The 24,088-nt window shown below is 39.7% G+C and overlaps 1 protein-coding gene across 2 annotated transcripts in view; it reads left to right on the forward strand.

Annotated features, from left to right (window-relative positions):
• NCOR1 (nuclear receptor corepressor 1) overlaps positions 1–24,088 on the forward strand; it is a 60,614-nt gene that overhangs the window by 11,065 nt on the left and 25,461 nt on the right. The window contains exons 2-17 of one of the 2 annotated variants that reach the window (XM_027691127.1): positions 2,523–2,700; positions 4,125–4,264; positions 6,451–6,646; positions 7,637–7,819; positions 9,606–9,719; positions 11,033–11,089; positions 11,522–11,574; positions 12,306–12,372; positions 12,467–12,639; positions 14,557–14,647; positions 15,169–15,347; positions 15,811–15,865; positions 16,659–16,760; positions 21,492–21,622; positions 22,126–22,343; positions 24,000–24,062. In XM_027691127.1, the coding sequence (XP_027546928.1) occupies positions 2,593–2,700; positions 4,125–4,264; positions 6,451–6,646; positions 7,637–7,819; positions 9,606–9,719; positions 11,033–11,089; positions 11,522–11,574; positions 12,306–12,372; positions 12,467–12,639; positions 14,557–14,647; positions 15,169–15,347; positions 15,811–15,865; positions 16,659–16,760; positions 21,492–21,622; positions 22,126–22,343; positions 24,000–24,062 (1,930 nt within the window). In that variant the 5' untranslated portion in view covers positions 2,523–2,592. Of the gene's footprint in view, positions 1–2,522; positions 2,701–4,124; positions 4,265–6,450; positions 6,647–7,636; positions 7,820–9,605; positions 9,720–11,032; positions 11,090–11,521; positions 11,575–12,305; positions 12,373–12,466; positions 12,640–14,556; positions 14,648–15,168; positions 15,348–15,810; positions 15,866–16,658; positions 16,761–19,873; positions 19,989–21,491; positions 21,623–22,125; positions 22,344–23,999; positions 24,063–24,088 lie in introns of those variants that run through there. The other variant, XM_027691129.1, reaches the window with a different exon arrangement.

The following is a 24,088-nucleotide window of genomic DNA, read 5'->3' on the forward strand; positions in this document are numbered from 1 at the left end:
TAGCACCGTAGAAAGTGAGAGTGGATTGAACTTTCAGCACCTGGGTTAATGATCAACTTGTGGGTTTGACTGAATATTGAGAAAATAAGGAACAGATGTAACTTGACTGAGAGAAACCAGAAAGGACCTTGGATCGTGCAGTACTCGGCCTGTATTTGTGTGTGGTTTTCAAGTGGTTGCTTTCCTGATCCCCTCTGCATCCATTAAGAAATCTTAAACAGAAAAGCTCTGACTCAGGGAATCTCTGAGCCACAGGCTGTGTCTTGGAAGCCACTAGAAAGAAGGCTGGAGAATTTGTTGGAAAAATACTGGTGTGTGCTCCCTGAATGCCTTCTGGCCTGTCAGGCACAGCAGAGTGGGCTGGAGGAGCTTTGCTCAGATCCAGCATTGCTGTCTTTATTCCTCACTAAAGCTTTTGAGGTGGAGCAGATATATATAAATATATTATATATACACATGTCTGTATATATATAATATTTATAAATATATTATATATGTGTATATATATATCTGCATATTAAAAAAAAGTATAAATCCAGTTAGTCACCTTCAGTGTATTTATGAAAACTGCACATGAAGCTGGCGAGGGAGCACAGGTTGGGGCATCAGGAGTTCATCAAACTAAGATTTGTACTTTAATAACCTTAAATTCTTTGAGCATCTCTATACCATGGGGCCAGTTGTTCAGTTAATGATAAATGTTCACCAGCCTGTGACAGGAGTAGTTGTACATCAGTAAACACTTGACTGAGCTGACAGCTCTGTGCCATGGTATTAATTTCTGTGAAAGTCCATGTAAGAAAGAAAAATCCAATGTTTTCTTTTTGCTGTAGCTGTGCCTTAGGAGTCCATTGGAGTGTTCAAGGGTACCTTGCAGCTCTCACAACGTGTGTTGGCTTTCTGACACTGTTCCTTGATTAAATGGAAAGCACATGACTCAGACCCATCAGACCATCACACAGTAAAGCTGCACTGTAACGAAGGCAGTGTGAATGATGAAGCATAATAAATGTTAATGGGGAAGAATTCTGTGAGAACTTGTCACTTGGATATGAGTTATAGGTACTCTAATAGATGTATGGGTACTATAAAGCACGCAACTAGTGATCTGTAGTATTGCTTTGATAGAGAAATTGTTGTTTTTTCTTTGATTTTTCATATCTGAAAATCAGATTAAAGAGTTAAATTTGTCTCATTATGCTGATAGCTCAATATGTAAAGCTTTGTTTGATGGAGAATTAGGGGGGGGGAAAGCCCCAACCAGAACAGGAATGATAAAGTATGTCAGGTATACTTAAAGATCTGTATGTGTAGCTTGCTGTGTCTGATCCTTTCCTGAGCTGATTTTGTCTATTGACTGTTGATGGAAAAGGCAGTTCAGAAGTGTAAGTTTACTGGTGATATTTGTGAAAGGCTGCAGATTTATGTGCTTTGAAACACAGCCATTGAGGAGGGGGGTCAACAGTGACTTATTTGAAGGTCTGATGTATCTGCTGGGCTCTGGACAAGAGCTTGAGAATTTGCTCCAGGTCTGATAGGATTCTGTATTTAATACATAGGCTCCAAGGATCACATCTTTCGAGCTATCAGACAGAAATACTTTCTGTTTAAAATATATTTATGTCCCACTTTTTGCTCAGAGCCATACTTTACCTACTCAAAGCACTGATGGGGTTGCAGGGTTTAATCGATGTATTTGGATCTTCAGCAGCTGAAATGACTCCCGGCCTCAGGCAGGCTCTGACTTTGATAGTGAACTTGTCTGGATTTTTGCAGTTTAAAACCTTCCCCAATCAATTTGCAGTTCAGTGTTTGCTCACCTGTAGCTGGACAATGCAGGAGAGGCAAAGTAGTCATTGATTGTCAACTAACCAGGATTGTTTTAAGACTTCATAGTGTATTCAGTGACATCTGTATGAGACAAACTATGCTGGCAGTAGAAGCAGAGCTGGTTTTCTGCTTTGTAATTGCCTTTTTTACCAACTACTTCAGTAATGCTGCTGTTGGATGATAATGGTGTGTAGGGCCTGACTAATCCACTGTGGTTTAGTGAGCCACAGGTGACACTGAGTGAAGCAGCCCTAAGATTACCTGAATCTGAAAGTAAGAAATTGTTCATAGAATCCAAAAACTCTGTAGAAGAAATGAAAGTGAATTTCGTGTTGTGCCAAAGAAATTTACTGTACACGAAGAGTCCAACTGTAGACTATTAAAACCTCTTCAACATTTATTTAAAGTGACCTACTTTTCTTTTTAAATCCTCCTAATTCAACTGGTAACTGGTAAAATTATGTATTCCGACAATATAATCCTCAAATCTTTGTGTAGACAATGCTGACATGTCTCATTTTGAGCCCATTTGAGACCCGTTAACATGGTTCAGACTGGAGTAACCTATTAAATAAATACATCAGGAAAAAGCTTTTACTGGTAATGGTTGTTTTGCTTAGGTGACTATGGCTGTAATGTATTGTGAGTACATCTGGTACTTCAGTGCTTATCAGTGATCTTTTTTCCTTTAGGCGGTTTCCTAGAAACATGATTGCTTGCTGGGCTTGATCTCACAGCTTTGTGGAGACTTCTTCCCTGATAATGTCAAGTTCAGGCTACCCTCCGAACCAAGGAGCATTCAGCACGGAGCAGAGCCGCTACCCCACTCACTCTGTGCAGTACACCTTCCCCAGCACTCGGCACCAGCAGGTAAGGGAGGGGACACGAGGCTCACACACTCGGCAAGGGGATAATTCAGGGGTTTGCTGGGCCAAATGACATTATTTTTGTTTTTTTAATCTGATGTAACACAAGTCACCCGCATTCGAGAGCGGTGGAGTGGCACATCGGTGTGCCCCGCTGGGGAGAGCTGCTGCCAGGGCTCTTACATAAATACTTATGGGCTGTTTTGTTTTGGTTTGCTCTCCTTTTTTTTCTGAAGCACTGCATTTTGCTTCTTCAAGATTACATATGTGTCTGCTTTTTTACCTTTTTTTGTTTCTGGACAGAAAACTGAGTTTTATCATTCCATGATCTTCATCACAGCGAATTAATACAAACTTCCTGGTTTCATCATCTACTTTCTCATGGTTTTATCATTACTTTCTCACTTTTGAATAAATTCAGTAGGGATTCTGTTCATAAACTTTTGCTGCAGTATTGGTCTGGATTCTCTGTGAGTTAAATCTGTTACTTGTCAAAATCGTGTGCAAGGTGGAGAATGTGCAAAAACTTGTGTTACGCTGATTTCTTTTATTTTTTTTGTGTGAAGCAGCTGCACTGGTGCTTCCAGCTGTGTTCTGCTGGCCAGAATGGGAGTAATGGATTTTTAAGAGTATCCTACTTGGTCATTTCTGCTGAGCATTTATTCTCCCATCCTGTGCTCTGTGCCATGCTGGGCTGCAGAGGACCAGCTGTTGGCTTTACAACAGTTCAGGTTTCCCTTGTTTTAATGAAATTCTCCTCCTGCTACAGACACTTTAGATGGTTTGTTCTACTTACATGTTTGCAAAAGGAAATTCAAGAATTGGAGCTTTTTGGCTTCGTGTTTATTTTTAGATAATTTACATAAACTAAATTTTATGGGTAATGATCTATTACATGTCTTATAGAGCTTCTCTTTGTTAATGCCAGCTGCATATAATTTTTAATAGCAAGTATATACATATATACAAGTAAATTGTCTTGTACCTCACTCTGTGCATTCCATCAACTGGAAGTTGCATGTCATTTGACTCTTAATCCTAACTAATAATGTCTGATGTAAAAATGTCTTGAGGTGATAACACAAGACATTGCCTCGAGGTTGCTGAAATATATTCCCGTTTTACCACGTTGCAGTTGGATGTGCAAAACTGATTTTAAAGGGTATTTTTTAGAGGATATTCATCTGCTGCTGACTCATTTGTGTTTTGTTAGAAGTTGTTAATGTGTTAGGTGGAATTCTTAGTGTGAGTATTTAGTCTGTTTAAAACATTCAAAACTTTAGAACTGCCACGTGCAAACATTATTTTTTGAGCTGGAATAAGACTTGGTCGATCTAATGTTGGTCTGTATTTAATGTCTTTGGAAACGATCATGGTCCTGTCTCCTCACCTTTGTTCTCACTAACCCCAGGAGTGTGTTTCCTTTAGGAATTCGCGGTTCCCGATTACCGTTCCTCCCACCTGGAAGTCAGTCAGGCCACTCAGCTCTTGCAGCAGCAGCAGCAACAGCAGCAGCAGCTTCGGCGCAGGCCTTCCCTGCTCTCCGAGTTCCACCCGGGCTCTGACAGGTGAGAGGCTGCTTTGGAGGTGTGTGATCACCAGTCTCCTCAGTCGGTGCTTTCTGTGGAGTTAGCTCTGATTTTTAAATGGAAAGGTTTGTTGACTTTCACAGTTTTTATCTGAATGCCTGACCCTCATTGGTGCTCCCCTGTTGTGGGAGTGGTGGAGCTGTTGTGTAATTCCTCGGTCCCTCTGGCTTAACTAATACCTTTGTTTCTCGGGCAGGAAGTGACAGTGCTTCACTTTCCCACACCTCTCCTGACAGCACTGTCTGGAAACTTCCGAGAATCCAAGTGCACGTTGCAAATGTTTCAATGCTGGTCAGGCTAAAAGTGTGTCAAGTTTGTGCCTTTGGATAATTTAATTTTGCCGAGCAGGAGCAACGAGTGCAGTTGTTGTTGCAGTGTGATTATTGCCTGTTCTGTTTCTTAAATTAGTCCTGGTTGTTCAACAGATGGTGTCTGTGTGGCTGGGCAAGTAAGGAACAACAGAGCTGATGGGGTATTGGAGTTGTAAGAACTGTGAAACACTGAGATGTGGCACCAAATGGACTTCTAGGCACAGAGAAGTAAATCAGTGTACACTGCTTTTAGCAGGACACTTGAGTGTCAGCTCATTTGTTCTAAATGCCCTTTCTGTCAGTCTCATGTACCATTCCTGTCTCATGTAAGGAGATGCGGCTGATCTGGGGCCAGCAGGTTAACTGAGGACACGTGGAGTGGGCAGCTACAGTCAATCATCTGTTGTAATTTGCTTTCACTTTGGTAATATCTTCCTTCTCAGTGCAATGGGTCATTTCACGGTGGATATTGAGGAGTATTCAGTGTGCAGCATCATTACTGTACTATTGGTAGGTTCAAGGAAGTTTTCAGACAGTGAGTATATTGAATGTACTCTGAGGAATATTGAATGTACTCTGAACATCAAATTTGAAGATTAAAAACCCTCTACAGATTAGAATTATATTAACTGGATTGTAGTAAGTTAGCAATATGTTAGGAATATGCTTCTGTTTAGGGGAGAGGTGAAAATGTGATTTATGCACTCAGTTCTTAAGCGTATTAGTCTGCTGATGTACAGTTGTAAGCAAGTGTTACTGCCTGTAACAACCTCTTTTTTTCTTGCACTCACTGCTTGTAAAAACCTCTTTTTACCTTGGACTCTTAGTAAGTATATCTGTAGGAGCAACTTTATATGCTGGATTACTGCTCACAGTTTATTTTGGCTATAACTGACTGATCTGGTTCTGAACAAATACCCATGATGAATGTTATGTAAATACTGGTCTGGCTTAAAATCTCATTAGGATATTCCCAGAAATAACTCGATGATAGTGAAATCTGGGGCTTGCATATTGCCTTCATCTCGTGTCAGCAGAATGTCAGTAAGGCTCTGTTTTAATGCTGAGAATCGTAGCGGCTTTTAAAGTTCTCAAAACTCGAGTTTATAGCAGTAGTAAATCACCTCCCCAGACTGTAAATTTGTAAAAGCTTATTTGGGCTGCAGGAAGCTGCTGTCATCTCTTCAGTGGCACTTCATAGGAAGACGTGGAAGCATATGAGGCTCTTTTGTGGCCATCCTGTGCATTGCACTGTGAAGCAGTGAGGGATGCTGTTCTTGTGCATTTTTCTGAGAAGGAGGAGCCTTTCAATGACTCATGAGTTGAATCAATGACTGTTTCTGTCATATAGTAGCATTTAGTAGAGCTCAAGTTCCAAATAGACTCATGGCTCATCCCAAGCGTTTTATGTATATTTAAAAATTATTCGACTGCAAAGTTGAAATAATGGAGCTGTTGTGGCCACCTTCAGTGGAATATAGTGCTGAATTTTTCTCATGGATTTTTTTTTATTGGTGTTTGTAATTTGAATCAGAGCTTTGATTTGAACAATCTCATTGTAGCAGTGTTGAGTTCTTTAAGGATTTGTAATTTGGGTATGAATTCCTATCATTGTAATGATAGGAGTGCCTTTAAACAAGGTCTTTTAAGATTCAAGTTCACTTCCTCTTTTCCAATGGATCTTAGCTGTTGTATTTTTGAAGGTCATACTTAAAAACATTTATCTGCCCTACTGTTTAAAAGGAGCATCACTAAACTGAATCTCCTTTATACGTAAAAAGGGCTGAGGATCACCAAATACCTTTCTTGTATCAAAAACATATATTTTATTGGTTTTTCTCTTCTGTATATTAGGCCTCAGGAAAGGAGAACTGGATATGAACAGCAATTTCATCCAGGTCCATCTCAGACAGATCATGATTCACTGGAATCTAAGCGACCACGTCTTGAACAAGTCTCTGATTCCCATTTTCAGCGTGTCAGTGCAGCTACTGTCTTGCCTTTAGTACATCCTCTGCAGGAAGGGTTGAGATCTGCAGATATTAAGAAGGTAAAGCCACTTTCTGTGTTGATGGTGAAGGTGTAATTTTCTGTGCTGCAGTGGGCTAAGCAATTTTTTCTATTGGGTGATTTTTTTATTTGTTTGGGTTCTTTCTTTAACCCCAGAAATTTACTTTTATACCTTATCGGAAGCTGTGATGGTGAGTCAGTGTTACTGTTTTTGTACAGTTCTGCATCAAACACATTACAAAGACTGGAATTCTGAGTTGCCACTACTCTCTTAAGTCACTCAAGCCTCAGTTGTAAAATGATTATAGCATAGTGCATGAGATATTTCTGTTTTTCAATTGAAAGCTGCTGGCAAATGCATACAAGTCCATTTTTTCTGTAATTAACATTTGTACTGAATAGTCAAAATACTTCCTTCCACCCCCTTTCCCCTTTTAAGCATTTGAAATGAATCTGCTTATTTACATAACACTAATTATACTTGTCACTGTCTCATTTTGGGTAAATCTAGGACAATCTAGTTTGGGGTGGATATTTTCTAGTGTAGATACTGCATATGAAAACTCAGTTAAGAGAACTTCACATTTATAACCACAACTAACTCCAGATGTGCTTTATCAAGCTGGTCATGGTTATCTTCAAGAATATCCTCATCAGCTTATGAGATTATTGAGGAGTGGCTCTTAAATAACCCTTTCTTTAAAAACAAAAGTTACTGTTTTCATTTATGAAATTATATTTTAAAAAGGGAGACGTTTTAATCTTATTTTGCTTCCAAGGTAAATGTTGCAGTGTGGTGTTTTTTTTAAAAGGTGGATTTTGAAATTGCAGTATCATAAATGGGCTGTCAGTTAATTCTAAGATATTTAGTGCATTATTAAAACTTTCACTTGGCTTCTCAACAGAGGTACAGATAACTGGAAGTTGTTGTTATTTCCTGGGTGCTGGTTTGGTTACTGGGCACTCCTTCCCGTGTTACCATGTGACTGATTTTTCCCAATCTCCTCCCCTGTCTCCTGTCCCATGGAAGGACCCAGCTTTTGGAGGAAAGCATGAGGGACCATCTTCTCCAATTTCTGGTCAGCCTTGTGGGGAGGACCAAAATGCTTCACCTTCTAAGCTGTCAAAGGAAGAATTGATCCAGAGCATGGACCGTGTAGATCGTGAAATTGCGAAGGTTGAACAGCAAATCCTTAAACTGAAGAAAAAGCAAGTAAGCATAGCAGAGCTAACAACTGCTGTTGGTATCTGCCAGTGCAAAAGGTGTGGAAAAACTTCATTTGGTGGTGGTGAATTTTGTGATTACATGAACCAAAGGAAGGAGTTAAAAAGGGAAGGTTATGTGCACGATTTTGCTGTTTTAAAGAAGTTGGACATCGGGCAGTTTTAAACATTTTTGAAAGTAGGAGAAAGCCACACAGGAACAGCAGCAATAGATGGTTTTATATTTGAAACTGCTGTTATATGACTAGTGAAACAAGGGCACTGTGACTGTAATTTCAGCTTTAGAGCTGCCTGCTGGCCGAGGGGAGGGTATCACCTTTCTTCTTTCTCAGTCTGCACAAGGGGAGAATCCCTTGCCTGCATCTGCAGAACCAGAGCTTGTACATAAGTCCCTGGATCATCTGCTTTCACAGAAGCAAGAGATCCTAACATCTGGAGCTAAGGTCAGCCTTGGGGGAAGTGTAGTAGGAGGGCTGTGAATAAACACAGAGAGCAGAGAAATAAAGGAGGAAATACCACTTTTTTTTTTTTTTTTAATGGTTCTGACTGTGATTTGCATCAGAGAACTGCACTTCAGCCATTGGAAGCAAAGGAAATATTTGCTGGCAGTAGTTGTTGCCTTCCCAGTAGTGTTGTGGCCAAGTAAACCCACCCTTCAATCAAGGCATCTGTTATTCATTGACAAAAACAAAGTCCTTTTTTCCTTTTCTGACTTTCAAAGATCCAGATAGAAATAGTGCCAGCTTTACTTTTTTTCTGTAGTGTGAACTCTGGAGGAAATGAGAGTTATGCTGTAGGATTTGTTAACTTGTAGGTCCAGGATAACAAAAAGACAGCTCTGGGGAGCTGTATGTTTTTATGGTCTGGAAGCATTTAATTATGTCTGAATTGTAATGACCTGTAAAGTGACCTCCAGCAGAAAACCAAAAAAGGATGTCACTGAGTACCTGTCTGTGTGTTAATGATGCTTATCTTTTTGTTTGTTCACTTTTCCACAAAATCAGCAAGTCTGTCTCCTCTCTGAAGGTTCATTTGTGCACATTTGTACATGATTTGACTTTAAAAAAATTACAGAGTTGCTGTTGCAATAATTGAGCCCATGTCTTAGGGCATTCTGCTAAAATGTTAGGGTCTGAATTCTTAGAGCACAGTCTAGCCAGGACTGTGGCAGGAGGCATCCCCAGTGTCAGAAGTTCTTTGCTGTATGTTTGTGGCAGGTATGGATGAAGGATATTTAAAAAATGGAGATGTTGCTGAACCAGATTTATTTGCTGTGGAAGTAAATCACAGCTGTGTAGGAGCTGGGAAAGTATTACAGGCTGGGGTTTTGCTGTTGGTCTTTTTTTGCTTTTGTACCTTTCTAAACAATAAGACAGTAGTAATGATGGCACTTGAACATCTGCAATGTAGAAAGGCAGCTCTGTGGCTTATTTTCCCTGTGAGGAGGCAGGTCTGGTGTAGCCATTCTCCAAAGGTCATATTTTTATTTCAAGTTAATCATGATAAATTATGAAGTGACAGTGGCTTTAAATGTCAGGCTGAAACGAGTCTGGTGAGTCTTGTAAACAGTTAATTTGAGTTACCAACAGTACAAAAAATAGCCTTGTTATCATCCCTATGGGCGTTTAAACCATTTCATTCATTCCTAGTGAGTGAAAGACCGAAGGAGGAGGCCGTGCTAACTGTTGATCAGATGCATATTTTATCTCTGGTGACTAATTACTGGTGGGGGTGATGGGGTTTGGATGGCTGATTCTCTTTCTTTGGTCTCTTAGCAACAACTTGAAGAAGAAGCTGCTAAGCCTCCCGAGCCAGAGAGGCCCGTGTCCCCTCCTCCAGTGGAGCAGAAGCACCGCAGTATTGTCCAGATTATTTACGATGAGAACCGGGTGAGTGGCCTTTGCAGGTCACTGAGCGGGGCTGGGACTGACCCCGTGGGCTGCAATTCATTGGGCCTTCATTTACTTCCCTGGGGCAAGTTGTGCTTCTTGTGTTTTTATTGACTTGCCCACCCTTCTTTTAATGGTCATTTACTTCTTTAAATGAAAGACACTTGCATGACATTTTGATTCTTGATCACAGGATCCTTCTATTTTCTACGAGCCACAGCTGTGGGTCTCATCCCTAGACCCCTGTGCTGAGATAGATATATATAGATATAGATATAAACATACACATGTATATATGTTTCTACATGTGTGTGTGTGTGTAGATATGAAAAATGGTTCAGAAACTTATCCTGAATTCCCTATTCCTCACATCAAGCTCACAAGCTTGGCTGAAGACTCTATGTTTAAATAAGCTGAAGGGAAAAACTGCACATGTTGTAAGATTCTGTGCCTTCTTTATAAACTCTGACTTCTGGCACTTCAGGTTTGGATAAATGGACAGATAGGCAGAAGTAGTGTAGAGGTGAACTGTGGGCTCGTGTTGTTTAAGTGGTGAGAAAATTCCAGGAGCTCAGTAATATTGCCAACAGTAGCAAAGTGTTTCCTGCCTTTTTTTCCCCATGGTAGTTTGAGATTAGGGAGTTGGATATCTGGGGGTTTTGAAAGTATTGTGATCTTCTGTGAGGGTGGTACGTGTTTGTTTAATTTCCCAATTTTATTTTGTAGTTTAGAGGAACAGCTAATTTCTATTACAATAGACTCCTTTCTAAAATTTGAGGAGGTTGAAAACCCCTGCAAAACAATACTAGATTTTGTACATAGAACTGTGTCCCAAGTGTTCCATAAAACGTGTTCTCCCCTTCCCCCAGGAAGGGTCAGAATCATTTTGGGACCTTTCCCTATTTTGTGTCTATATGTACACATGGATTCACACTCCCAGATTTGGCAGTTGGATAATTTTAGTCCCTGAATTCCCTTTTTCAAAGCTAACTATACTTAGTTTTACTGGATACCTTTCTTCCTCTTTGTCATTATTTGCTGTATTACTTATTAAGTCCATGTTCTTTTTGAGCTGCAGAGGTCAGGTTCTGCTTTTATGCTCTCTCAGCTTCCAGACATGGAGATCAGAGCAGGAACTGCACAAAATTCAAGTGCAAGTTTCTTTATTTGCTGAGGCAACATTGCAGAAGTAGGTTAAGAAGGATCTCATATGGTCAGGCAGGGGTTTAGCAGCAGGCACAGAGTTCTGATACACATTTGACATTAACTTCAGAGGATTTACTCAGACCATACAAAAAAAATCTTATTTGCAGAAAAAAGCAGAAGAAGCTCACAAGATTTTTGAAGGGCTTGGTCCAAAAGTCGAATTGGTAAGTTGTGGACTTCTGGGTTTTTTCTTTTTTTTCTATTTTCTGTGTTGCCAGTTGCTCTAATTCTGTTGTGGTGAACAGCTGTAGTTCTGTGATTATGTATAAAAGAAGTGTGTGTTTAAATACACGGGTGAAATGTTGAGTGAGTTCATTGGCTGCATAAGTGTCATTTTTAAAGTAGATTTGAATCTATTTGAGACAATAGTTTGAAATAAAAAAAATGAAGGACTGCTATATACATAAGTAGTTATAATCTAATTTTAAATAATGAATCTATGCTTTGTGTTGAATATCTTGTAGTCCCTTCAGATTGCTGCATCTCAGATTGAGTGCACTGTTGAATAGTAAAATATTGTTAAATGTACTGTATATACTTATAAATTTACATGCATTGAAAAGTACTAAGTGTATCTTTCTAATCCAAAATTGCAGCCACTTTACAACCAACCATCAGACACAAAGGTCTACCATGAAAACATCAAAACGTGAGTGCTTTAATATCTTGTCATTGTGCCATGTAAGGGATCTAAACTTAAACATTCACTCACATTTTTCATCCTTGTGTTTTCCAAATAGGATGTGTGAGCTTTAACCATAGTTAAAAGCTTCCAGTCCCTGTAACTGATTTCTTTGCTGTAAAACAGTTCTGCAGGACATGAATTATATGTGCTGAAGGCAGAGGGAAACACTAACTTTTCTTCTTGATTTAAAGACAAAAATAAATCATAAAAGTTGGCTTTAACTTTTTTAAGTCCTTTAAAAACTTCTCTTGAAAAAATTATTCTTGCTCCACTCCATCAAATAGATTTGTTCCAAAGTACTTATTTCTTGAATAATGTATTGTGAAACTCTTGACTTTAGGGCTGAATTGCAAATACTTTTTTCCCCCTAAAAGCATAGTAGCTTCAACCAAATTTACTCATTTTACCATATTATCTCTCTCGAGGCAAAGGAGAGTAGCTGGCTTGAAATTGGTATCTTTTATGTCTCAATTGCTTATTCCAGCCATCTTCAAGAATCTCCTCTCTGAAAAAATACAGTATTAGGTGATTTAGATAACTAGACTTCATTGGGAATTTGCCCTGTTTTCTGCCCCTGAAAATACTATTCATAATAATGAGCCAGCAGCTAAAATTGATAGGGCTTTTGTTGAGGAGTTTTAAAGTGCTTGATCCTTATGAATAGTTCACTTTTTTCCCCTAAATTTGTTTTCCAGAAACCAGGTGATGAGGAAAAAGCTGATATTGTTCTTTAAAAGAAGAAACCATGCGAGAAAACAGCGGGTAAGGCCCCCATTCCAGCAGCCTGCCCTGGTTCCAGGGACTGATCACTTGGTGTGTTTTGCTTAGTTCAAGGTTTACTTTTGGAATTTAACAGGAGCAGAAGATCTGTCAACGTTATGATCAGCTGATGGAGGCATGGGAGAAAAAAGTGGACAGGATAGAAAATAATCCCCGCAGGAAAGCCAAGGAGAGCAAAACCCGGGAGTACTATGAGAAACAGTTTCCAGAAATCCGGAAGCAAAGGGAACAGCAAGAACGATTCCAAAGGTATTGTCATGGATTTGAAATATCCCTGCAAAATATCCCTTGGGGTTTAAGTTTTAGAATTATTTATAATAATATCGTTTCAGTTTAATGGTGAAGTTTTACACTCATCACCGTGTTCCTTAAAACAGAATATTAGTGTATCAGCCAGGATAAAGTCAAATGTTCTTCCATTTGCTGTTTCGTGGCATTGAGTTCAAGTTTTACCTCACATCCCAAGGGTCTTCATGGCTTTATCTGCCCACTGTTCTACATCTCCCCTTCCCTGTCCTTCCCCATCAGTGTCCTCTTGGGCTGCCAGAGTGATGTCCACATTGTCCCTTTCCTATCTCCCTTTTTAGGTCTTTAAAAGTTTATAGAAGACCCATATTTTCCAAAAGAAACACAGGAAAAGGGCTAATTAGCAAAGGCTGGTTAGGTAGTGGTGCTCAAAAAGAGGTTTGTGGAGTTGGAATGAGGATAAATGGAGCACCAGCTTCACACGAGCCTGTTCATTTTGGGCAGACACCCTAATTTACACTTAATATTTTTCTGTCACTGGGTGTCTGTATTACTCCTGTATTCCATGATCCCTGTATTCATTAGCCTACACACTCAAAACCCATTTGTCTTCTAAATTAACAGTTTGACTGATCTTTTGTTGTACTGTTCCAGACATTTTTGCATTTTGAAATATGCAAGCTATGACAATTAAGTCCTTATTACTTAATTTTAATCTATCAGACATTTGTTAGATGGGAACTGTGCAAGGAATCTAAAAAGGAATGAAGTGCAATTCATTTGAGAGTTCACTCTATCTGCAGTTCTGTAGGCAGTGCTTTAAATCAGAATTAGGTCAAGTTTGATTCAGTTGTGTTGAAATCTGTTTATCTAATGTTTGAAATCATTTTGATACACCTTGGAGAGTTCAAGCCCCATGAAGATTTAATCTCATCTCTTTTAACCATCTGCCTACAATACTTTATTTCATAAAACATGGGGAAAACAGAGAGTTTGCAATATATTGTGAAGGCTGCAAGATTTGAGGAATTCAGAAAAGAAAGAAGGAAACTGTTAGAATGGGAACAGCTTCCTACGCACAAGAAGCTTTCACTTCAAGAATATTATCATGTCTTTGTAATTGCAAACTCTTTACATTGTATTTCTGTTCTCTAAGGTAGTGGCATCTTTTTCTATAGCTGTGCTGTAATACCATGACCTTGTAAATACCAAGGGGTTTTTTATCAGGTTTTGTGCCAATGGATTAATTCCATAAAATCTTTGAGCAAATGCAGATATTTTGTCTCTCCAGTTAGCAGCGATTTTCATCTCTGAAATGCTTTTTGGTCCTCATGCTGTGATCTACCATTATGATGTTCCTTAAGTGTAAAGATCACAAGCTGAAAAATTCTTCCAAATTACAGCTCTTCCCATTAATTCAAAATTTTCCTTTGTTGTAACAAGTCTCAGTGCTGTATTAGTAACTTGACCAAACTGATGAAAGGCAACTTTAGTGTGATTTCTTTTAAAAAATAAAAGATAGGCTCCTTCACAGTGTATGAGTTGTACTAATTAAGGTGATTAAGGTGATTTCTGTGCCACCGATGAATGTTTCTCATACTCAGCAGAAGAGCATTAATTTATCTAAAACACCTCTTGCAGTGGAATTGGTGGTAACACCTTTTTTTTTTTGTGTTGACTCAAGCAAGTCCTTCCTGCTGAGCTTTGCAAATTCACCTGTAAAACCCAGCAGTTGTTTGAGATGGCAGGACATGACAGAGTTTGTGCTCTGAGACTAAGAAAGAACAGTCCTGCCTGATTTAAGAGGGTGGGAGCAGTATTTTAAGGAATTTTGAAGGTTGTCATGGTGTACAAAATCTACAGATATAGCTCATATATATCCACTTTATCCTTACTCCTTGTGTTTTCCCCTCATTGCAGAGTTGGCCAAAGAGGGGCCGGCCTTTCAGCAACTATTGCTAGGAGTGAACACGAGATTTCGGAAATCATTGATGGGCTCTCGGAGCAGGAGGTGAGGATGTTGTCTGTTCTTTGCTATAGAAGCACAGCCAATAAATATCCTTTTATTGGCAGGGAAAGGTTTCTTGCAGAGGATTTGCTTTTTTGATAAGAGAAACCTCTTCAGGATGGTTTGATCGAATCTGTGTGAAGTTTGGCTTGAAACAGGTCTTAGAAATACTTTTCTTTTGAGGGTTTTGCCTTCTAATTGTATCTGCCCTAGATTTTTCTCATTGCAGGCTTGCTGCAACCTAGTTTTTTTACAGCTGTAACAAACATGTGAAAACCCTTCCTTTCTAAAACCCTGCACCATTTTAGTTTTCCATCATTTGTGACACTGTTCCCTGTAGCCGATTGCGTGAACGTTCATAGCAACAACTTCTCCAAGAGTTAAGCCCTGTACAAAAAGCAGTTTCAAACTGACTGTGAATGTGTCCTGTGGGGGAGCTTGAAGAGTTGTGTAATTCAAGAACTGTAAACATTAGTAGCAAACTTCTTGTGTTCTTTACTTTTTCTTTTATTCTTTGCCTGTAGAATAATGAGAAGCAAATGCGTCAGCTCTCGGTCATCCCTCCCATGATGTTTGACGCAGAACAAAGACGAGTGAAGTTTATTAACATGAATGGTCTGATGGAGGATCCCATGAAAGTTTATAAAGACAGACAGTTCATGAATGTCTGGACCGACCACGAGAAAGAGATTTTTAAGGAAAAGTAATGACCTTTCTTATCTTTTATTTTTATTGCATCGTAATGACAATTAAATGCTGAACCCCACATCAGCCAAATCAGGAATGCTGAAGCTTTTGTGCAATAATATTGATAATATCTGATAATGTTCTTAGTTGGATGTAAGAAATACTGCAAAAGTTTTAGACTGCTCAGCAGAGTAGGCTCACATGTATTTAATCTTTAAAACCAAAATTCTCTCAAAAGTCCTTTAGTTCTGTGGAAAGATTAAAATGAGAAGAGTAGATCCATGATCTCATTACATCAGCTAATGGGTAATTTTAAATGCTTAGTTCTAAATCTGCACAATTTGAGAAGTGGGATTTTTAGAGTCATTTCAGTCATGCAAATGAAAGGCTTGTGATGGAACAGATTGTTGGGAAGATTGCTTTGCTTATTTGATCATGGATTATGATGTTAAACTGAAATAATTTCTGATTTGTAAAAGGTTTGTCCAACATCCCAAGAACTTTGGTCTAATTGCTTCCTACCTGGAACGAAAGGTAAGACACTTTTGAATATAAGTAGAGCCTAGGGTGGGATCCCTAATGTTCCAAATGTAAGTCGTTCAGCCCAGCATCATTTTCTGGAAAAAAAATTAAGTCCAAAAAAAGTTACTGCTTTGACAGCATTTTATAACCCTTGATCAGTAACACAATCAGTGTATGCAAACATTTAACAGAAGTTGGTGAAATGCCACTGTTGGCAAGAAAAAAGGAAAATGGCCCTTGGTGTAGTTTGGATGTTCTTTTGGTGAAGCAGGTAAAGCTTTAACTGTCTCACTGCTTAGGTAGGACATCACTGCCTCTGCTGAGCTGCTGTGCTGACCTTAGGAAATATTCCCACCACCTTCCCAGTCAGTGGGATTCTACTGCTGGCTCAGTTAGTCTTTGGAACTAACTTTGGTCTTTAGGACTTGATTTTGCAGAATTCATGTCAGAAGTAATGGAGAATTAGGATTTGTTAAGACTTACAGCAGAATCTCAAATGCCTGCAGCTGCAGTGGCAAATAGAAGCTTTTAAACTTGCAGATTCTCTAGTATGGATTAAATCATGCAGGCAGAAGTAGCTGAGGGATATTGTAAATACATGAGACTTGTGTTTAACACTGTAATTTTATGCACAGTTATGTTGTTATATTTGTGCATGAATTCACTTCCCTGCTGAGAAATCAAATCTAATAGTTATATCTTAGTCTAGGGGCTGAATATTATAAGCGTTCTGAGAAATTAAAAACTAAACATTTCCTTTTTCAATAGGAGTAAAACCCTTTTTTTCCTGCTTTTTTTGCTTCAGAATGTTCCCGACTGTGTATTATATTATTATTTGACCAAGAAAAATGAAAATTATAAAGCCCTTGTGCGAAGGAATTACGGGAAACGCAGAGGAAGAAACCAGGTATCTTGAATTTATTCATCACTTGGGTTTTGCTATTTTATTGTTTCATATTTACAACTGTTTCACTATCTGATACAGCAATATATTATATACATGGGAGAGAAATAATTATTTTTCCTTTACTGCCTTCTTGCCCTTTTAAAGTTTAAGTAATCCTGACTTCAGGGGTGATCTTGGTTAGTTTGGTTTTAATTCTGTGAAGTATCTTCTTCCTCTGCACATTTGTTACTTGTTTTAATATGACAGTTCATTTTCTTTGGGGACCCTGCCATAGACACTGAAGCTGAATCCATCATTAAATCCTATTTGGAGCCAACAGAAATTAGGTTTAGCATGTGACTTGCAGTGGAAAATATATAATCACTTCATAATGTCAGTGTTTGTCAAAAGACAGAAATTAATAGTGATCTTTATTTGGTGGTCAGGCTCAAAGTCAAACTGGAACTTCACAGGGAGAAGAAAGAGCCCAATTTAATGCATGCAAGTAAAAAATTCTGCTGATTCAGGAAGTATTAGTTTGGAAGTCTTTGGAGAGGAAAAGAGCAGCATATTATGTACCAAAAGCTTATAAATACATGTGCTGGGCTACCAGGGTTAATGTGGATATTGGAAAACACACTCACACACAAAAAGAGACTTTGGGACTGCACAGATCTGCACTGCAAAACAGCAAATGCAATAAATGTTACACCTCAGGGTATGTGAATCCTCTTTTCAGATACTGGAAGTTTTCTGAGAGTCCCTGTAAATGCAATTTTTTACATAAAATAGCTGCTAACAGCTTCAACTGATCAGTTGATCCTGTTCAGTAGAAGCAGCCCCTGGGTTGTGCCCCTGTGGTGCTGTTGTACATAAACCTTCTGGATTATGGGCTGGTGTTCTACCAGAAGAGTCATCTCATGGGAGACTGACTTGTCTGTACTCACAAATTATGGATTGCTTGGGATAAGGTCACTCTCACTGTGCACAGGATTTAGTTGGAGCTTCTGCTCTGGCTAATTTGAACTGCTGTGGTGGGAGGAATTACTGGAAATAACCTGTATTTTGCCAGAACTTCTCTTAGGTTTTTTAAGCCTTGTAATGCTTTTTAATAGGAGAAGGGAGTTGTTTGAGTAGTGATGGGGCAGGATTGCAGTTAGAGCCTGGATGTGTGGCAAATGCAGAGAATATGGAAATAAAGAAGATTGTCCAGATGTGGACAATCCCTGTGGACCCTTAACATGGGTAATGCTGCCATTTGAAGTGACTGTGTCTTATTCCATTGTGAGGTGAGATTGGTGTGATCACAGGGAGTGTCACATGTTGAGTGAGATCTCTGTTGGGTGCTCTTCTCCTGCAGCTCTTCTAAGGGTGAGGAGACACAACTGGCTCAGCTGTAGTGCAGTGTAACTGTAAGTTTTGAGATACTCAGAAGACCACTACTGTATATTTAAATGTCTTTTCCACATTTAGAATATTGGAACTGGTAGAATTCAAAATTTGGATGGACTTTTCAATCCGTAAGTGGTTGCTTTCCTTGGACAACATATATAAACCAGAAAGATTTTATTTCCAGCCTCAGACACAAGGGCAGGGATTTGTGAACTTAGCTCATTATAAAGGGAAGCCCAAGGTGCTCTGCCTGACTTTGTGAATGCTGATTTATATGTGAGTGACTAAATACGTGAGTTGGAACACTGAAGGTTCCCTCAGCTCAAATTACTTGCTCTCTGAATTTTAGCAGAGTTGTTCTTCTTAATTGCTGGTTGTTGATGCACATTAAGCACCACAGCAGATCACTAAACTTGGGGCAACTGCAACAGGCTTAATGTGTGCTCCGCTGAGGGTGCAGGGGAGTGCCAGGGGAGTGCCAGGCTTTTAGCTCTGCAGAGGGTTGGGGGATACTTGCTAACTCCAGGAAATACCCTCAGTGCTCTGAGTGGGAAATTTAATTGAAATTCAGAAGTCTTGTAGTTGGCATGTTTAGTAACGCTGCATGAAAAATTGTATTTGTATTTCTTAATTTTATTAATGATTAGTTAGCAACATCTAGAACAGCTAGTAAAAAAGCACTTGAACTGCCTGGCTGGGCAGAACTTTTATCTTAAAGCTGCAGAATGCAGCTCACCCCCTTCCCCCTCCCATGCCCCAGCTTTGTTTGAAGCTGATATTTTTCATATCTCTCAGTAGCAACTTGAAACTTTCTTGCTGATTGGCAAACTCAAGTCGTGTAAGATTTATGAGGTGCTCCAGGATGGGCTTATGCCAATGACAGGTGCTTCAGCTTAAACTCTTAAGGAGTTCATATATTTTTGTAAATTAGCAAGTGGAATATTGAAGTGGAGAAGAGATTAATCACAGTAACGATGGTGGAATCCTTCAGAGAATGTAGTGAGCACAGCTTGACTCGGGTTTCAGTGTGGGGGCTTTCACTTGAGAGAAGCTGAATGCTGGACTAAGGATGTGAGGAGATGTAAAGCTAATTGAATTCTGATGCATTTTTGTCCTCAAATAGGTCTAGAAAATGCTTTTTATAAAATGCTGCCTTGAACTGTTCTAGAATGTCACAGAATTGATTAAACAAGCATGTCTTAACCCAAAATTTGTCAAATGAAGAGCAAGTTTTTAACATAGAATTGAGAAAAAGCGTGGCTATGTGATGGTTTCACTTCCCCATCCCTGGAAGTGCTCAAGGCCAGGTTGGACAGGGCTTGAAGCAACCTGGTCTAGTGGAAGGTGTCCCTACGCATGGCAAGCAGTTGGAATTAGATGATCCTTAGAGTACCTTCAAACCCAAACCATCCCGTGATTCTATGACTATAGAGAATTCCTTAAATAACTCACTGGAAGGAGGTTTCTTTTAAGTAAATTTTGTATTTAATTTGGTAGGCAAGATGTGCAGGATGTGTTTGGGTGGCTGTGTGTGAGGCTCAGCCCTGTCCACGGGCAGCAGGTGGTGCAGGGCACTGATGTGAGCAGACAGAAATTCGCCGTATGTGTGTGACGGGAATCACCTCCGGTGACTCCGGCCGGATTAGAAGGGTGTATGTGAGAGGGGCAGCACTGCTGGAGGCAGCTTAAGTGGCAGAATGACACCATTTCCTGGAATAAACACGTTGCTGGGTCAGGCAGCCTGCGCTGAGGAGCTGGGTGATGTCGCTGCTGGGGTGGGTTTTGTCCCCGTGCCCCGAGTTCAAGCCCGTCCCCTCGGGTGGCCGGTGGGAGTTTGAACAGCAGATGAATGTGCAGGTACGTCGCTGAGCGAGGCCTCCACTGCTTGAAGGTTTGTGTTTAACCTGCACTAGACCTGTTGGTTCTGCATGTTCAATAAATTCACCGTGAAACAGAGAACAGAGTTATTTTTAAGTGGGATGTTAAGTTAGCCAGGCAAGAGCAGGACTTGCGACAACTGTTTTGTAAGTGGATTGAATGTAAAATACATTTTTACATCTTTTTAAATTAAAATACATATTTTATGTTTCTTTTTTAAAATTAAAATACATGTTTTATTTTTAAAATTTTTAAAATTTGCTTCTGAAAATGCAGGTTTTTTAACTCCCTGCTTTCCAGACCGATCTATCCAGCACAATGGGAATAATTTATCTTAGCCTGTCTCTGCCATCTTGCTTGAAGGAAATTTTTGCACTATCAAGTAATGCCAGCATCCTAAATGCTATTAATTTGTAGCAAGATGATAATGGTTAGTGTTTGGGGTTTCTGCTCCAGTTCACATTATTAAAATGTCAAAAACAAGTCAGTTTTGTGACTATTTCCAGCCTCAGTTCTGTCAGGGAAACAGTGACACCTGCTGCTGCACTCGTTGGAAGGTTGATTCCTCTGTGAAAATGAAAAGCCTATTTGGAGGAATTTTTCGGTGGATTGTAAATTCTGAGTTAATGAAGTTCTAGAACAGCAATCTTGTAGTTCTGTCCTTTTCTTTCCATGAATTGTCACGTGTACTCTGGGTATCTGATATAAGCACAGCGCTTGCTGTGCTTGTAAAACTGTCATCTCAATAGAGACATTTTTGTTTGGTGTTTTAATAATTCTAGTCTATAACTTTCTTTCTGTAAATTCACTGAAAAGGGAGGTCTTAAATTCCTCACCCAATTTTTTTTAACAATTATATTCCTTAATTACTAATGACAGTTTTGAGAAGGTGACTTAGGGCTGGTCATAATTTTCATGCTACGAGACCTTCTGCTCCCAAGTTGTAAGAGATCATGTTTCACTATTTTAAAATGCACAAAGTTAAAAATAAAATTTGAGAGGAGCGACACCGTTAACGACGTTGTCAGACCTCCCTGAGCACTTTTGAAACGTAGCTGTTCATTTTTAGTGTGGCACAACAGCCAATGTATTCCTGGTACATGGTCACCTCTGTGCTCATGCTGCAGAAGCAGCCTGTACTTCCAGGGAATTTAGAACGTAAAATATCATATCTGAGTGGGGCAGAAGACACATAAGAGAAAATAAATGGAGAGGATGTGTAGTTAATACATGGAAACTGGACATTCTGTGACTGAGGGGACTTCTGAAGTCTGGGAGACAATGCCTTGTGTTTGTTCTGTTTGAGAGTGCAGAGAGGTGTGATGGGTTTTGGCAGAGATATTCTACTGTTACACTGACCACTGTGCAGTGACTGTAACCAAATTATGAAGTGGGAGGTGAGGCAGCATCAGAGTTTGTGCTGCTCTAAGTTGCTGCACCTTTCTGTGATCAAGTTACCACCTAAATCCCATTTTGTTTCAGCAACAGATTGCTCGTCCTTCTCAAGAAGAAAAGGTAGAAGAAAAGGTAGAAGAGGAAAAATCAGACAAATCAGAGAAAAAAGAGGAGGAAAAGAAAGATGAGGAGGAGAAGGATGAGAAGGAGGAATCTAAGTAAGTGTATATATACTGAAATGCATTCATTCCCCCTAGACTGCAGTTTTTTGCCAAGATCAGAACAGGATTTGCATTAGCCTGATAGTGAAATCTGGACTGAAAACTATTTCTGTTTAGGTTGGGTTTTGTACATTAAACAATATTTTTTTGGACATACACATTTCTCTGTCTTGCTGACCTAATCAGACTGGTGGAAAAAGCAACAGGCTTATATTTTTTGTGCATGTAATAATCTCTGCCTCTTGTTGGTTTGGGCTTTTTTGATATGTTCTATCACAGTGTTCTTGTTTTCTTTGAAGTTGATAATATCACATATCTATGTTAGTTTCCAGCAACTCAAAGTTGTGGGCAGTAAGTGAATTCTCTTTCACTAAAGGCATCTTTTGGGTTCGTGGAGTTTTGCTGGGGGTGCTTTGGGATATTCTGTACATTGATATTCAGGAATATCGGCCCACAACGGCTCTCTGAATGTGACTGAAGCATATTTTAACCACTCCCAGAGAGAATACCAAAGAAAAGGACAAAACTGAAGTTGCACCAGAGGAAACTGAGGAAAGGGAGCAGGCGGCTCCTCGGGGCCGAAAAACCGCCAACAGCCAAGGTCGGCGTAAGGGCAGAATCACCAGATCGATGACAAATGAAGCTGCACAAGCAAATGCTGCTGCAGCTGCAGCCACTGAAGAACCACCTCCGCCTCTCCCACCCCCACCAGAACCCTGTGAGTAGCATTTACAGGACACGGGGACCCATCTGCTCGTCAGGCTCTTCCCTGGCACGGGGCTGTTTGCCGGGCATGCAGTGCACTTCTTTTTGGCTGTTCAGTATGACATCTTTATTCTTAGCCCTGTTTATAATTTTGTGACTGTGCAGAACTGTTGAACTTCACGAGCGTGACTTCATGAATAGTGGATGTGTGATCAGATGACTGTGAGAACTGTGTGAGGGGGAGAAAAGGCAGTTCAGCCTTTCTGTGGTAACCACCTTTTCTCTCTGTGCGGGATCGTGACGGGTCTGTAGAGCTCCAGGTGCCTGTGGCACAGATTGACTTACAGGCTGTAGCTCACAGAGAATATTGTTGAATAAGTAGGTCTGATATTTGAGCACTTCAGGGAGTTTCATAAGCTGAAATAGAGCGTAGCAAGTCGTTGGTTTTGCATTGGATGGCAAAAGGCTTTTTTAAAATAAAATGTTACTTTCTTGGCTCATATGCTTAAAAAACACAATGCAGTCTCTGGCTGTATTTTGGAAAAGGGTGACCTAATTTGTGGTGGTGCAGAAATACCAGAATACTTTGTGGTTGGTAAATAATTATCCAGGATGGCGGGGCAGGTTTTTTTTTTTCTTGTAGTGCTCTGCTGTGGCAAAGTTTGTTGCTCCTTGTGCTTCAGCTGGGTAGTTACAGGCCAGTGCTGTTCTAGAGCTTGTAACAACTCTTTTGTTGCTCAAATATTCTGAACATCCTAAAGAACAGAGTGAGCAAATGAGTTCTTGTATAACTAAACATCAGAGATTGTGGTGGGCATTCTTGCTCAGTTGGTGCAGTGGGTTTTGTCAGCAGCTAGACTGAGGCAATAGGGGGTTTTGCTTTTAGTTTGTTTTATTTTATAACCATTTTTGCAGGGTTTTCTGGAAAATCCAAAATAGCTTTTTGGTGAATCAGATACTTTATAGTGCCCCACTTTTGCTGTTTGTTAATGGAAGTTGTTGCAGGGTCTGTGTTCCATGTTGTGTGTAATGGTAGATATTATGGAAAGGAAATGGAGGCTGGTGCAGCTCAGTGCTGTTCTGAAATTTAAAGAGGATGATATAAAATCCAGAGGAATGAATGAAAAGCACTTTGCACTGCATCATTGTTAGTTTCCTGCTTGTTTTTACTTATTGGGGTTTTTTTTCTTTTATTTTTCTTCATTTGTCCAATTGGGAACTCAGTGAATACAAGAACAGTAGATTTCTTGACACCCACTCACCAATAAATAACCATTCCAGTCCTTTCTGCAGCAGTCAGTGAAACAGGATTGAACTAGCTTGGAGCATGTTGGATTGCTGCTTTTAGTAGTTGATGGTAATTATTGACATTTTAAATAAAATTGTAGTGATAAATACAGCCAAGTCACTTACTTGACAGACAATTAATCATAGTTTTGTAGACAGAACAGTTCTGAACAGTTTTCTCTGCTGAGACTGTGGTGGTTCCTCCTATATCTCTAACTTGGTTTAATGGAGATTTACTGCTTCCCTCTGACAAGAGCAGCTTTCCCAAGTGACTTGAGCAAGCCATAATGTGAATAGATTTGTTGACTATGGGATGCATAATTGGTGCTATAATAGTGAATCCTGTTCTTTCCTCTGCTCAGTGTCTTTGTTTCTCTTTCAGCTTCTACAGAGCCTGTGGAGACATCCCGCTGGACAGAAGAAGAAATGGAAGTTGCTAAGAAAGGTAAAGCTTGTAAAGCTTTTGACTTC

This window comes from Neopelma chrysocephalum, unplaced genomic scaffold (genome assembly GCF_003984885.1).
Source record: "Neopelma chrysocephalum unplaced genomic scaffold, ASM398488v2 Primary Assembly neopelma1_82, whole genome shotgun sequence".
NCBI classification, from domain to species: Eukaryota; Metazoa; Chordata; class Aves; order Passeriformes; family Pipridae; genus Neopelma; species Neopelma chrysocephalum.